Raw genomic sequence first — 16,228 nt, forward strand, 5'->3', positions numbered from 1 at the left:
GCAGGCCCCCGAAGGTCCCCGTCACCATCTTGGATTCGGGGGCCTGCAGGGATGGAGCCCCCCGCAGCAGTGCTGCACATTGCGCTGCCGTGGGGGGCTCAGGGAAGCACGGAGGGAGCCCCCTCCCTGCCGATGCTTCCCTTTAACCCCGGGTACACCGCGATCGTGTTTGATCGTGGTGTGCAAGGGGTTAACGTGTCGGGGGCGGTCCGTGACCACCCCTGACACATTGTGCCGGGTGTCAGCTGTGATAATCAGCTGACACCCAGCCGCTGATCGCTGTGACGTACTATCCCGTCCCTGGGAATTAAGTCCCAGGGCACATGGACGGGATAGTACATCACATGACAGAAAGGGGTTAATCTCTTCCCACAGCAATGGGGATAGGAAGCGTCGAAGGATCATAGTGACCTGTTGTGTCGAAATAGTGCCAAATTTCAAAAGTCAATAACGTCTTATCGTTGTTTCATCCTTATCATTTTAATCCCTTTTTAACGCCATTTTTTAGTACATGAAAAACCCTTCAGCATCAAGTTCAAATACATTTTCCTTGAACGTAATGGAAAAAGAGGGAAATGATTTTCATAGAAGCCAATGTATTTCCATGTAGCTGTCGAGTCGGGAAAGCCGCCGGCCACTCCACGCACTATGTTCTGATCTCGGATTTATATGGCCATCTGACTGCACTCTAATAGAAGATGGTCCAGAGTAGGAGACTCCTGTAATTTACCCCCAACCTGCCTAATCAGTAGGGTATATAGACAAGAGGCGAGCACATTATAAGTATCCAACTGCATCCCCAATTTTGCTACTGAATACTTCTATATAGTATATGAAGGTCTTGTGTATTTCCTCTTTACTCCACTTTTATTTTCCATAAGTCGTTCCCCAAACCGTTGTTTGCTAACAATGCAGTTATGCTGTAGAGAGAAGATCAGGCTTTTACCAACAGCAAATAGGATTGAGTCAACCGGAGCAGAATAGTCTCATGCGGATCTGCAGCGTTTTTGGTCGTACGGATTTGAATAAAATCTGCAGTGTAGTGCACAGCCAATGTTAATCTATGGGAAATGGAGATTTGTTGTGCACATGTTGCGGAAAAATCCACACAGAAATGCAGTATTTTTTTTTCAGCAGCATGTCAATTCTTTTTGCGGATCTGCAGCGTTTCTGCACCCATTGATTTCCATTGAGTCAGGCACATCCGCACCAAAGCTGCAGATGTAAAATAATCTGCCGATTTGCTGCAGATGTGGGTGCTAGAATCGCTGCAGATCGGGAGGAGGGAAGTGCATTGGCGGAGTGTGGGCGGAGCTATGTGTGTGTATGTGTGTGTGTCAGTGTCTGCGTAAATCTGTGTCTGTGTGCGGGGGTCTGCGAGGCTGTGTGTGGGTCTGCGGGGCTGTGTATGTGTTTGTGTGTAAGCAGGCATCGTCCAATGGGACTACTAGTCCCATCCAGCTATGCCTGCTACAGCGACACCATTAGCCAATGATGGGAAAGTAGTAGTCCCATGATCATCCGGCTAATGTGTTGAATGTTAAAAAAACACATACAGTACAATAATAGTACATACTTACCATATACACCTAATCCCCAAAGCCATCGATCATCTGCAAATAAAATTAAAATAATAAACAAACAATATACTCCCTGTGTCTGACGTAATCCAATTAATAACGATTGACCCACGATGATCTCCCTTGGAGAGCTGTCACATCAGCAGATGTGACCGCTCTCCATGGGCTCCGGTGATACAATGACGGAGATAATCCTACACACTGTATCAGATATAGATATCATTGTATAGATATATCTACATATCTTCACATGCCACAAATGCAAGCTTGTGTCCCTGTTGGAGGAAAAGTTGCAAAATCTCGAAGAGAGGTTAGCTACGTTGAAGATCATTAAGGAAGGCGAAGAGTTCTTGGACAGAGCAGAATTATCTCTTCATGTTACAGAAAGAGAAGAAATTCGAAGTGCACCTGAAGAAAGAGAGGAATGGAAGCATGTGACCCAGAGAAGCAGGAGGATCAGGAGGCAGTCAGCACCCATACTGCTCAGGAACCAGTACCAGGCTCTCACGCAGGAAAACAATGAAGAAATGCATCAGGATAAGACTTTGCCAACAAACAGCAACCTTGTACGCCTTCAGAGTCGTCCTGGATGGAGAAAGAAAAATGTTGTGAAGAAGAAACGGAGAGTGGTGGTCATGGGGGATTCCCTGTTGAGAGGAACAGAGGCCGCTATCTGCAGACCGGATATAACTTCAAGAGAAATGTGCTGTCTTCCAGGTGCAAAAATTAAAGATGTGTCTGACAGGATATCAGGACTCTTCAGACCTACAGATGACTTACTACATGTGGGGACAAATGACACCGCAAGAAATGACCTGGAAACCATCTGCAGAGACTTTGAAGACTTAGGCAAGAAAGTGAAAGAACTGGGAGCGCAGGTGGTCTTCTCTTCCATCCTCCCAGTGGATGGCCATGGAACAAGGAGGTGGAATAAGATTCTGCAGGTGAACAACTGGCTACGTCGATGGTGCCGTCAGCAACGATTTGGATTTATGGATCACGGAATGAATTACCTTTACAATGGACTACTTGCTAGAGATGGGGTGCACCTTACGAAGACTGGAAAACATGTATTTGGAAGTCGCCTTGCTACACTTGTAAGGAGAGCTTTAAACTAGAACAACATGGGAAGGGAAGCAAAAGACCAGAAAAAGCCATACACCTGACAAATGCTATTGAGAACTCTGCTATTAGAAGTGGAAAGGAAGAACAAAGACAAAATAATCTAATTAATAAAAAAATTGGAGAAAGAGAAACCAATCACAAACTAAAATGTTTCTATACTAATGCACAAAGCATGGGCAACAAACAAGGAGAATTGGAACTACTAACACAGGAAAAGAAATATGATGTCATTGGAATCACTGAAACTTGGTGGGACGATACACATGATTGGAATACAAGGCTAGAAGGATTCAACTTATTTGCAAGAAACAGACTTGATAAACGAGGAGGAGGTGTCGCATTGTATGTTAGAAACGCGTATATCTGCACAGAGATTGAAGCTTCAGAGACTGGGAGTTCTGTGGAAACTGTTTGGGTAAGAATACAAGGACAGAACAATGGAAAGGACACCATTGTAGGCATTTACTACAGGCCGCCTGTGCAAGCTGAAGATATGGATGAACGCTTTATGCATCAAATGGCCAAGTTCTCCAAAAAATATGACATAGTTGTCATTGGAGATTTCAACTATCCAGACATTTGTTGGGAATCTCTCTCAGGCAAAACTAACAGGTCAAGGAAATTCTTATCCTCTCTTGCTGACAACTTTATCTTCCAAAAGGTAGGGGAGAAAACAAGGGGAACTGCTACCTTGGATCTAATCCTTATAAACAGGGAGGAAATGGTTGAGGAGGTAAAAGTGGCTGGGACCCTAGGAGGTAGCGACCATGCTATTTTAGAATTTTGGATAACTAGAGGAGGAAGACCTGTGAAGACTCAGACGTCAAGGTTAGATTTCAGAAAGGCAGATTTTAAGGGATTCAGAAAGAGAATTGGAGGGATCCAATGGCTGGATATCCTTAAAGACAAAAATGTCCAGGAAGGATGGGAAATCTTGAAAAGTGAAATTCTCAAAGCACAATTGTTAACAATTCCGAAAATAGGGAAGAATAGGAAGCATTTAAGGAAACCAGGAAGGATGAACACAGAACTTAAGCACATGCTAAAAAGGAAGAAAAAAATGTTATAAAATGGAAAGAGGGAGGCATATCTAAAGAAGAATATAATGCTGTCTGCAGAACCTGCAGGGCACAAATCAGATTATCTAAAGCTGAAAATGAATTGAGGCTTGCAAGAGATGTCAAAAGCAATAATAAAGGATTTTGGGGATATGTCAAAAGTAAAAGAAAAGTCAAAGATGCTATAGGATTTTTACAGGATGAAAATGATGAAATGGTAAGACAGGATGTTGAGAAGGCCGAACTTTTAAATTCCTATTTTGCATCTGTTTTCTCTCAGAAAGGAAATGTAACATCAACTGTTCTTCACTGTCCTATTAAGGGAATAGAAGAATCCAGGATATCTATAAACAGAAAGATAGTGAGGAAACACTTAGCTAACCTAAATGAATTCAAGTCTCCAGGTCCAGATGAATTACACCCCAGAGTACTGAAGGAGATAGCAAAAGAAATTTTTGAACCCCTCTCCATAATCTTTGAAAATTCTTGGAGAACAGGAGAAGTGCCAGAAGACTGGAGAAGAGCAAATGTTGTTCCTATCTTCAAAAAGGGGAAGAAGGTGGACCCAGGCAACTATAGGCCGGTGAGTCTGACTTCTATACCAAGAAAGATCTTTGAACAGATTATTAAACAACATGTATGTCAGTACCTGGATAAGAATGAAGTGATTAAACAGAGTCAGCATGGGTTTGTAACTAATAAGTTATGTCAGACTAACTTAATTTCCTTCTATGACGGAATCACTGATTGGGTGGATCAAGGAAATGCTGTAGATATAGTATATCTTGACTTCAGCAAAGCATTTGACAAAGTATCTCATACAATCCTTATTGAAAAAATTACTAAGTATGGAATGGACAAAGCAACTGTTAGGTGGATTCATAACTGGCTTAGTGATCGGACCCAAAGAGTGGTCATAAATGGCTGCACATCCAGTTGGAAGAATGTCTCAAGTGGGGTACCACAGGGCTCTGTCCTGGGCCCTGTATTTTTCAACATCTTTATCAATGATTTAGATGAAGGAATTGAGGGTAAACTGATTAAATTTGCTGATGACACAAAGCTAGGAGGGATAGCTAATACTAGAGAAGAGAGAGAGAGGATTCAAAAAGATTTAAATAAACTGGAGAAGTGGGCAGCAACTAACAGAATGGTTTTTAACAGGGAAAAATGCAAAGTACTACATCTGGGCAATAAAAATGAAAAAAGCATATACAGAATGGGAGGAATAGGGCTAAGCAACAGCACATGTGAAAAAGACTTGGGTATACTAATAGATCACAGACTGAATATGAGTCAACAGTGTGATGCAGCAGAAAAAAAGGCAAATGTAATTTTAGGATGTATTAACAGAAGCATACAGTCTAGATCACGTGAAGTCATTATTTCCCTCTACTCCTCTTTGGTCAGACCTCATCTGGAATATTGTGTCCAGTTTTGGGCACCACATTTTAAAAAAGACACCAACAAACTGGAGCAAGTTCAGAAAAGAGCGACCAGAATGGTGACCGGTCTGCAAACCCTGTCTTATGAGGAAAGGTTGCAGGATTTGGGAATGTTTAGTTTGAAAAAGAGAAGACTGAGAGGAGACTTAATAGCTGTCTACAAATATCTAAAGGGCTGTCACATTGTAGAAGGATCAACTTTATTCTCATTTGCACAAGGAAAGACTAGAAGCAATGGGATGAAACTGAATGGGAGGAGACACAGATTAGATATTAGAAAAAACTTTTTGACAGTTAGAGTGATCAATGAGTGGAACAAGCTGCCACGAGAAGTGGTGAGTTCTCCTTCAATGGAAGTCTTCAAACAGAGGCTGGACAGACATCTGACTGGGATGATTTAGCGAATCCTGCTTTGAGCAGGGGGTTGGACCAGATGGCCCAGGAGGTCCTTTCCAACTCTACGATTCTATGAGATATATCTAACTATAGATCAATCTATCTATAGTTCTATCTATCTATCTGTGTGTGTAATGGAGTATGCAAAATAAGAGGTTGGACAAAGAAATGACATCACAACTCTTTTTTTTGTTAAATAATAGATCTTTATTTAGCTTACAAAAACGCAAACAAATCCGCATTAAAAAATGCTTCGAATCCGCATCAAAAACGCACAGATTTTTACCTGCGTTTTCTGGCAAAAGATGCAGATTCTGTGCAGAAAATTCTCAGGCAAATCTGCAATGTGTTCACATACCCTAACAGCTCCAAAGCATCCACATGTCCTGTCGTTATGGTGTGCCCATCATTGCAAATTGGCCAATAGCAAATGGTTGTTTGAAGAAAAAATCTAATCACTTACAAACTACCAGAAGAATTGGCAAATCTCCCAGGGTCAAAGAAACCTCCAGAAAGCATGGCTCTCACAAAGTTTTAACTTGTTGGGACACACTGTGTTAGTGCCTATAGATACATTTGGGGAGTGGGAAATAGGATGCAGAATGGGTATTGCCTGTAAATCATGACGTGACTATGCAACAAAAACTTACAGTCGGTGCGCTACAGACCCTTCTCCTCAAAAAGGTCAAAAATTTGGCAAGTGTGCCCTTACCTTTAGTGAACACTTTTGTTATGCACTTCAATCACTAACCTTACAAATTCAATGCATAATTATTACCGTATATTGTAACATTGCTGACCAAACATAGACACCTATAGCATAAATATCTCCCACCAAAAAAATCACAAAATCGTATTTTTTTTCAGAGATGGTCATCTTGTATCAGTGTTCTTGTGATATGGCCATAGTCAAGATGAAAGGGAGGACACATCTGTAGTAGGGTGGTACGATCTACCACACCATGTACTGTACATGTAATAAAGATTTTTTCTTTTCTTGTTTTCTGCTTACCTTTGTTATAAATGCGTTATTCCCCCCGCAAGCAAATTATTACGCAGGCAGAGCGTCGTCCCCTGCCTATTACGTTACTGTTATTTTTCATACACAACATTTAATGTGAAGAAATGACATTTTATACCGGGACCGTCATCAATCTAGCTGTCCAAACAGATGAACAAAAAGCCAATGAGTTCAATTATAATGATAGAAAAGTATACAAAGGTGAGTAATGCCCGAGGGCTGCTTTAGCTTATTACCTCATTAATAATAAGTGCTGTGCTATAAATTTCAGATTTGAGGCAGTTTCCGAAGAGCAGGAAAAGCATTTCCAGGGCTTGAACATTACCCACAGTGAAGTGAAACGAGAATTCCATAGAGAGCGATATGTGCGGAAGTAACACCAACACTCTGCTTCTAATCTTATATCAGTTGAAAGACCATAAAAATGCAAATTTCGCGAATAAGATGAAGTGTATTCTGTAATTCGTAGCCACTTACAAGAGACAGACATTCTAAAAAAAGAACAAGAGCACATTCTTTAGGAAAGAAATGGGGAACGCTTTTCTCAACATCTGAAATGTAAGGTTTTCTTAAAAAACAGCCATTTTTTTTAATTGTTTGATTTAACTTAATACAATATTATTGGATGTGCATTTGGGCAAATTTCTGTCTTTTAATTTTTGTGCAGCCAACCAAAACATATGTCATCACTCAGCAGCCAAAAATGGATCTGCACGAAAGAAGAGAAATGGTAGTAATTTAACACACTCCGTGAAGAATGGAAAGGCATTCCGAATCGATTGTACTACTAGATATATCGTATAATATAAACAGTGAAACCTATTGGAGACAACCACTCCAAAATTTGTTAAAAAGGAGTCTCCTAAGGGGAGTCTTCTCAAATTATATATTCTATAGTTAGCCTTATGGATGAACCGAAAATCTGTAACAGTAAATCTAGTCTGGATAAAGAGGCTGGTTTTCTCAATGGGTGATCTTATGGAGAGGTTTGTATGAATGATTTCTACCCAAAATTTCTGGTTGTTATATATGGGCTCTTCGTCTAAAAAGAACTAAGGCAGCAATTCATCAAAGTGTTGACACCAGAAATATGTTGTAAAATTACTCCAAAAAGTCGCAACATTTGTGCATAATGTGAGGATGCACAAAAGTTTTATGACTTTTGGTGTTTTCCTGAAGTGTAGACCACATAGAAGAGATCATGACTACATAGTGTTTGTTTGTAATTTGGTACCATGGAGACACAAAGAGGCACATATAATTTCAAAGTTTTAAAGAAGACTGTCAATTGTTGCTTCATTTAATTTCATTTTATTTACATTGAGACAAAAAAATCGGTTTCTTACGCTGATTGAGGACATATTTCCGATTTTGATAAGAACATTATATGAATATGAGTATCATACCTCCCAGCAGTCTTGATGTCCTAATTTCCTGTGGGTTGTGTCCTGTTAAAATAAATAAAGGCATCAGCTTAGGTGCTTAGATGTATTTATCATATAAAAAGTATTAGGGAATCACATTGGAATAATCTCTGTAGGAAACTTACAGGGTTACAGTGCCTCTTTAAAAGTAATTCATTTGTACTAAGGACAATTCATCAATTTTCATTTATGGGATAACCATATAATACCTCACAAGGAATTCATCCCTCATTTCCCACCTCCACCAGGAAGCCATCAAATATTTTTGCTGTAGAAGTATTATATCTAATATATAAAGCTCAAAGTGTGTATGTATGTATGTGTGTATGTATGTGTGTGTGTATGTCCGGGATAGGCATCTGCACCGTCGCAGCTACAGCCACAAAATTTGGCACAGTCACACGTCTGGACCCCGAGAGCGTCCTAAGTTATGTTGTGAGGCGAAATTTTAAACCTGCACGTTCCAATTCACCAAACAATTTTGCCCCTATCTACATACTGGGGAAAAAGTGTGTGTGCGTCAAGCCCCGCCCCTCATTACGATGTCATAATGCCCCTATTTGCATACTGGGGAAACAGTGTGTGTGTATCAAGCCCCGCCCTTCATTATGATGTCACAATGGTTGCCATGGCGACGCTGATGTCATCATAGGTTGCAAGCCCCGCTGCTGCTCATTATGATGTCATAATGGTTGACTATGGGATGGAGGATGTGTGATGGGTATATGGGCACTGGACTATTGGATGGAGGATATGTATGACGGGTATATGGGCACTGGACTATGGGATGGAGGATATGCATGACAGGTATATGGGCACGGGACTATGGGATGGACGATATGAATGACGGGTATATGGGCACGGAACTATGAGATGGAGGATGTGTGATCGGTATATGGGCACTGGACTATGGGATGGAGGATATGTATGACGGGTATATGGGCATGGGACTATGGGATGGACGATATGTATGACGGGTATATGGGCACGGGACTATGGGATGGAGGATGTGTGATGGGTATATGGGCACGGGACTATCGGATGGTGGATATGTATGATGGGTATATGGGCACTCGACTATGGGATGGAGGTTGTGTGATGGGTATATGGGCATGGGACTATGGGATGGAGGATGTGTGATGGGTATATGGGCACTCAACTATGGGATGGAGGATATGTATGATGGGTATATGGGCATGGGACTATGGGATGGAGGATATGTGATGGGTATATGGGCACTGGACTATAGGATGGAGGATATGTATGACGGGTATATGGGCACGGGGCTATAGGATGAACGATATGTATGACCGGTATATGGGCACAGGACTATGGGATGGAGGATGTGTGATGAGTATATGAGCACTGGACTATGGGATGGAGGATATGTATGATGGGTATATGGGCACTCGACTATGGCATGGCGAATATGTATGATGGGTATATGGGCATGGGACTATGGGATGGAAGATGTGTGATGGGTATATGGGCACGGGCCTATGGGATGAAGGATGTGTGATGGGTATATGGGCACGGGACTATGGGATGAAGGATAATTATAACTTGTTATAACTATGCCTGGGCAGCGCCAGGCTCTTCAGCTAGTTCCATATATATTTAAAAAAGCATTCGCTTCAAAATTTTTATCCTCTGAATATATTGCAGTCATTATATTTTACGGCATTGAGTCCTTAAAATTGCTCATTTTGCCTTTTTTTCCAGCTAATTCTTCTCTTTTCCATTAGGTCTATGGCATCACATGATTAACCCCTTAACGACCAGATGTATTTTCATTTTTTGCTCCCCTTCTTCCCAGAGCCATAACTTTTTTAGTTTTTGGTCAAAATGGCCATGTTAGGGCTTGATTTTTGCAGAACACATTGTACTTTTGAACAACACCATTGGTTTTAATGATACTGTGTAGTGGAAAACGGGAAAAAAAATGTCAAGTGCTGCGAAATTGCAAAAAAACTGCAATCCCACAGTTGTTGTTTTTTTTTTTTCACCAAGTTCAATAAATGGTAAACCTGCCATTATGATTCTTCAGGTCCTTACGAGTTCTTAGACACCAAACACGTCAAGGAATTTTTTATATTTAAGTGGTGAAAAAAGTTTGTTTAAAAAAAAAAAAGCGCCATTTTCGATACCTGTAGCGTCTCCATTTTTCGTCATCTCGAGTTGGGTGCCAAGCTGATATTTCTAATGAAAACATTTTGGTGCAGATGCGATCTTTTGATTGCCCATTATTCCATTTTAAATCAATGTTGCGGCGACCAAAAAAAATTTAATTCTGGTATTCTGACTTATTTCCTCGTTTAACGATCGGGTTAATTCTTTTTTCGTATTGATAGATCGGGCGATTCTGAAAGCGGTGATACCTAATATGTGTATATTTGATTTTTTTATTGTTCTATTTTGAATGGGGCGAAAGGGGGATGATTTGAACATTTATATGTTTTTAATAATTTTTTTTTTTAAATTTCATCTTTTCATGCTTCAGTAGTCTCCAAGGGAAATTAGAAGCAGCACTTGTCCAATTGGCTCTGCTACATACAGGCGATGATCATATCACCTATATGTAGCAGAAATGCTCACTTGCTATGAGCGCCGACCACCAGGCAGTGGTCATAGCAATCTGGCTTTGACAACCATAGAGGTCTGCTGGAGATCTCTGGTTGTCATGCCAACACATTGGTGACCAGCAATCACGTGATAATCACAGATGAGTGGGTTAAATGCTGCTGTCAGAGATTGACAGCGGCATTTAGCTAGTTAACAGCTGCAGGTGGATCACGATTCCACCTACGGATGTTAGAGGCACATGTTAGCTGTTCAGAACAGCTGACATGTGCCAGAAATGATGTTGGCTCAGCACCAGAGCCCTCATCTAAGGGCTATACTATTATGCCCAATGTCTGAAAGGGGTTAAAAACTGACTAGCTGGATCCTTCTAAGCTCATTGTAGAAAAGAGCATGTCATGGGGATACCGTGAGAGAGTGGGGTTAGACAACTGCAGCTTCTGGTGACACATACACCAGCTGTAGTTAGAATGTCTTTACTGTCCTATTAGCAGTTCTGGCTTTTTTGCTCTGGTGCTGCAAAGGTTAAACTGCTTATTTAGACATCTAGTGTTCTCTGTCTTTGGTTGTATCAACTATTCTGAGTTTGTTAATACCGAAAAGTTTAAGAACCCACCTCCTTGCTTCTGACCTTGCCAGTGATAGTTCATTTTGCCTGGTTTGGTGTTGGAGGAGTAGTTCGTGTTTGGAGTAGGCATTTGGAGAGTTGTTCTAGAGATTGGTTTGAGTGGTTATCCTTATCCTTATCCTCGTTTATTTGGTTTCTTCTACCTATCCCTCCCCTGTTGATCTACTCTGTTGTTTTGTGAGTATATTTGTATGATTGTAGTTTTTCTGTCATCTCTGTCTCTCTTCCCTTGTCTGTCTGGTTAGTGTAAACCTATACATTCAGCCTCACACCTCCCTGGGTTGGGGAGGGAACAGATAAGGGCTAAGATAGGAGCATTGTAAGGTATGTGACCCCGGCATCTCCACCTTTCAGGGTAATCCGGGGGACAGGGATAGACTAGGGTGACCTCTAGTTCGAGGGATAACATAAGAGCCCACAGTCCCTTGTCTCTGCATAACACAAGAAGTCTCTTTTTCCTGCATGAGTCATCACTGCAAAAGTCCCAGGCGGGGGGGGGAGAAGAAGAGCGGCTGGGTCAGTAGCTGAATAGAGGGACGACTCATGCAGAGAAAATAGAAGAATTAACTGGATAGAAAGACAACATGAGCAATTGTAAGTAAACAGTCCTATATTATATGTGGATAAAAGTGCTGATGGACGTGCTGTTTTAATTTCTACCACTGAGCAAGTAAAAGTTTATGTTTGTAGAATTCAACAACTGTATTCCAAGATGTTAAGCTCACTATATACCCTGATCCAAGCTGACTGTATAATATATTGAATGTATGGACTTAGCTTACAATCTAGTTACTCCTTTGAGTCAGAGAGTTTTTCACTGCTTAGGGTTTCATTATGCAAAGTTCAGGCTACAAAATGGTTAAATCCCCAAAAAATATATAATCTTAGAAACATATAATATATTTCCTGTGCATGCCATGTCGGTTCACACAGATCCATTTTTTGCCCTCATGATTTCCATCATGTTAATTACCAGGTTACAAAGTGAGCAATGAACCTCAGTGACATTTTCCGTGGTTGATGTGTACAAAGAACACTTCTAATAAAATTCCTTATCTTCCACATTGCAGCTTGTTCTAATCCACTCATCTGTGCCCTTATTTATTTTTTTTTGCATCCATCAAAAGTTAAAAATCCACACATCATATTGTGACCGTTCCACTTAGGCAGCAACATGTTTAAAATCCCAGCACCTGACATCACAATGTATTATTCATATCCTTGGCATTGCTTTATTTGTGGCGATACAATGACACAACTTCTCATCCACAAAGAAATGTCCAATATTCAAGTTGTTTCCTAAATATGTAAATTTATATAATCATGAATAGTTGGGAACACATAGTGCGGCGACCTTATAATATATTATATATTCTAATATATGGCTCAAGTGATAGAGCCAAATCCATCACTTTTGGGCTCAACGCAAGACTAGGAATTGTTCATATACCTGAAGTCATACTCTCATAAACAAGGATCCGCATATGTAACCAATGACAGAAGATGGAGCATCCCACAAGGTGGAATTCAGTCTTCAGCAACTTTACCGGCTGTCCTTCCACCATCATATTTAACCCGTTAAGGACTGGCCATCAAGCATGTGCATATCTGAAATACTGTTGCTCACAGGTCATACAGTATGTGGATCATACATTGACTATGGGCTATGATAAACAGTGCTTCAGGGCACATACGATCGATTGCCATATTGTATCACCTGACATGAAACTCTTCCACAACCTCACCTTTGTAACAGAATGTGGCTGTTCCTCACTAAGGGTATGTGCACACGTTGCGGATTCTGCTGTGGATCCGCAGATATTGTACAATAGAATGCAAATCAATGGGATTTAAAAACCACAGTGCACATGCTGCAGATTTTTCCGAGTGGATTTGCTGCGGTTTTAAATCCACAGCATGTCAATTCTTTCTGTGGATTCTGCAGCGGTTTGACACCTGTTCCATTGACCAGGTGTCAAACCGCAGGGGAAAACTGCAGGCAAATCCGCAGGTAAAACCGAAGGTCACTTTACTTGCGGTTTTACCTACAAATCCACGCGGAATAATCCGCAGCTGAATCCGCACTGTGTGCACTCACCCTTAGTTTTAAGCCTCACACACAATTGTGTCTGTTTCAGTTAAAACCAAAAACCATATGAAGTGATGATCATTACCTGTTTGTATTGGGTACTCATACACTGACTATAAAAACCCAAATGATGCTATGCAAGGGCAACTAGAATAATTTATGCTGTTTTAAAAGCAAAGGGCGATCACACCAAATAATTATTTGATTTAATTTTCTCTTTTGTTCATTCACTTTGTTAATTCATTAACAAAATTTAACAAAATTAAACTGTTAACACTTATTTTTTTAAGCATTCTTACTTTGCAGAATTTTTCTACACCTGCCTAAAACTTTTGCACAGTACTGCACATATATAGAGCCTATTTTTATAGCCCATAAAGCTAACGTTTCTGTTAGTAAAACTACACATATAAGCATAAGAGGTTTTATGTCCAGATAGCAATGCTTTGAATAAAATTATATTTACTAATGGGTATTGATAGTGATATCACTGACATGATAAATGATAACTCATTTTTCCAAGTATCAGATTTAGTCAATTTAAAAGCCCTATTAATAATGAATAATTACTGCCTGCATAATACCAGATGCATCTAAGTGATTACCATATGCCAGAATTCTGGCATAAATAACTTTAAAAAGTTGCAATTTTTTTGTGCAATGTGGATTTACGTGTAAACTTTGCAGCTTTTGGAATTTTTACACCAGTTTTGCCCACTTCCACCAAAATGGGTGTGCTTGGGCGGGATGGGGACACCACAGGGGCATGATGTCACAGCTCACTTAAGGGCTCATTAAGACGCACGATTTTCTCACGTAAGAGAAAAAAATTGATTATTTTGAATAGACTTTGATCAGAGTTTAATCAGAGTGTGGTCTGAGTGTCATCAGTTTTTCTTGCATATGGATAAAATAAAAAGTTTCTCCACCTTCTCCTTCCAGAAAGTTAATTAAAATCATACTGCAATAGGGTGTCGTCCTAGTACAGTTAGATTTTTTTACAGACCCATAGACTGGCATTGTCGATTTTAAGCTGACGGATGGTTACTCCTGTGGTGCACTGAGTGCATGTATTTGATTTGAACAGTCATTCTGTGCAGACTCCCTTTAAAACCTTCGCGAGCTTGGATCTATAGGTACATCGAAGTTCGCCTCTCCATGTTTACTGCGGACTCCGGTGATGAGTCCATAACTTTTACAGCACTTGTCAGCTGATTTCAGCAGCTGACATGTGCCCTTAACAGCCACAGGGGGATTTGCAATCCACCCATGGCTGTTAATATGTTAAATGCTACTGTCAATCTGACAGCAGCATTTAACACAATTGCGCCAGAAGCACGTCATATACCCCTCCAACCAGTGCCCGTGTTACATGACCGCGGGTCACCGATGGGTTGGAATGACAACCCTTGGTCTGCAGGAGACCTCTGTGATAGTCATTTCTGGATAGCTATGAGCGCCGCCTAGTGGCCGGTGTTCATAGCACATGATCATTTTAGATACACATCAGAAGATAAAACCTACATGAGAGAAAAGATCCTCCAATAGATTCATTTAAAATTATTAAAATTTAATAAAATCTTCCCTCTCGATGCTTGCATAGTTTTTTCTGTATGTTATCATCCCTTTTAAACAAAAAAATTTTCTGACATGGTTCAATAAAATTTCATTTTAAATGAATCTATTGGAGGATCTTTTCTCTCACGTAGGTTTTGTGTTCCTCACGGTCCTCCGTGTGTATGTTTGGGTAGCTTCTTGTACATCAGAAGATAGCAGTTTCTACTCTCTGTAGATTATTGAAGCTATTGAAAAGTAAAAAAAGTTTTTAAAAAGATAAAAAAATATAAATATATAAAAGTTTAAATAACCCCCCTTTAGCCCCTTTCAAAAAAACACAATTAAAAAAAAATACAGATATTTGGCATCACCGTGATCAGAATCACCCAGTCTATCAATATATAAAAACAATTGATAGAATCGGTAAACGGTGAAAAACCCCCCCAGAAAAAAATCAAGACGCCAGAATTTAGCTTTTTTGGTCACCGCAAGATTGCACTAGAATACAGTAATGGGCAATGAAAACATTGAATGTAAACTGAAATGGTATCGATAAAATGTTAGCTGAGCACACTAAAAATAAGCCCTCACCCGGCCCCAGATCATGATAAAATGCAGACTCTATGGGTCTTGGAAAATAGTGACCTTTTATTCTAAATTTTGAATTTTTTTCACCACTTAAAGAAAAAAGAAGCTGTACATGTTTGGTATCTACGAACTCGTAATGACCTGGAGAATCATAATGGCAGGTCAGTTTTAACATTTAGTGAACATGGTAAACACACAAAAAAAATTTTTGGAATTGCACTGTTTTTGCAATTTCAACGCACTTAGAATTTTTTCCCGTTTTCTAGTACACTGTCTGGTAAAACCAATAGTGTTATTCAAAAGTAAAACTCGTCCTGCAAGAATCCAAGCCCTCACACAGCCATACTGACAAAAAATAAGAAAGTAATGGTTCTGGGAAGAGGGGGAGCAAAAAATGGAAACTCAAAAACCGGAAAAGCCCAAGGTGGTGAAAGGGTGACAACTGCCATTGTGATCAGTTGTGCTAGAAACCATTTGCTAGTTGCCATGTGACATTTTGCTGGGTCATGTAGTTTGTATTAGCCCCTTAAGGGTATGTTTCCACGGTGCGTTGTAGCAGCGCTTTGGATGCAGCGGAAAGCCTGCTCCGCCCAAAGCACTGCCCCCTTTTTTAAAACACATGTGGAATCAGCGCATCCTATAGACATATCTCTGCAAGATAAATAGACATGCTGCGGTCTATAAGGATGCGCCACATGTCCGGTTTCGCGGGTGTGTCACCCGCATTTTTGTACGCA

At 40.3% G+C, this 16,228-nt stretch overlaps 1 protein-coding gene across 1 annotated transcript in view; it reads right to left on the reverse strand.

Annotated features, from left to right (window-relative positions):
- ADARB2 (adenosine deaminase RNA specific B2 (inactive)) overlaps positions 1–16,228 on the reverse strand; it is a 945,686-nt gene that overhangs the window by 772,896 nt on the left and 156,562 nt on the right. The window contains exon 2 of the mRNA XM_073581643.1: positions 8,032–8,073. Within this exon, the coding sequence (XP_073437744.1) occupies positions 8,032–8,073 (42 nt within the window). The remainder of the gene's footprint in view (positions 1–8,031; positions 8,074–16,228) is intronic.

This window comes from Dendrobates tinctorius, unplaced genomic scaffold, assembly GCF_039654945.1.
Source record: "Dendrobates tinctorius isolate UK_male_01 unplaced genomic scaffold, ASM3965494v1 ptg000070l, whole genome shotgun sequence".
Classification (NCBI taxonomy): Eukaryota; Metazoa; Chordata; class Amphibia; order Anura; family Dendrobatidae; genus Dendrobates; species Dendrobates tinctorius.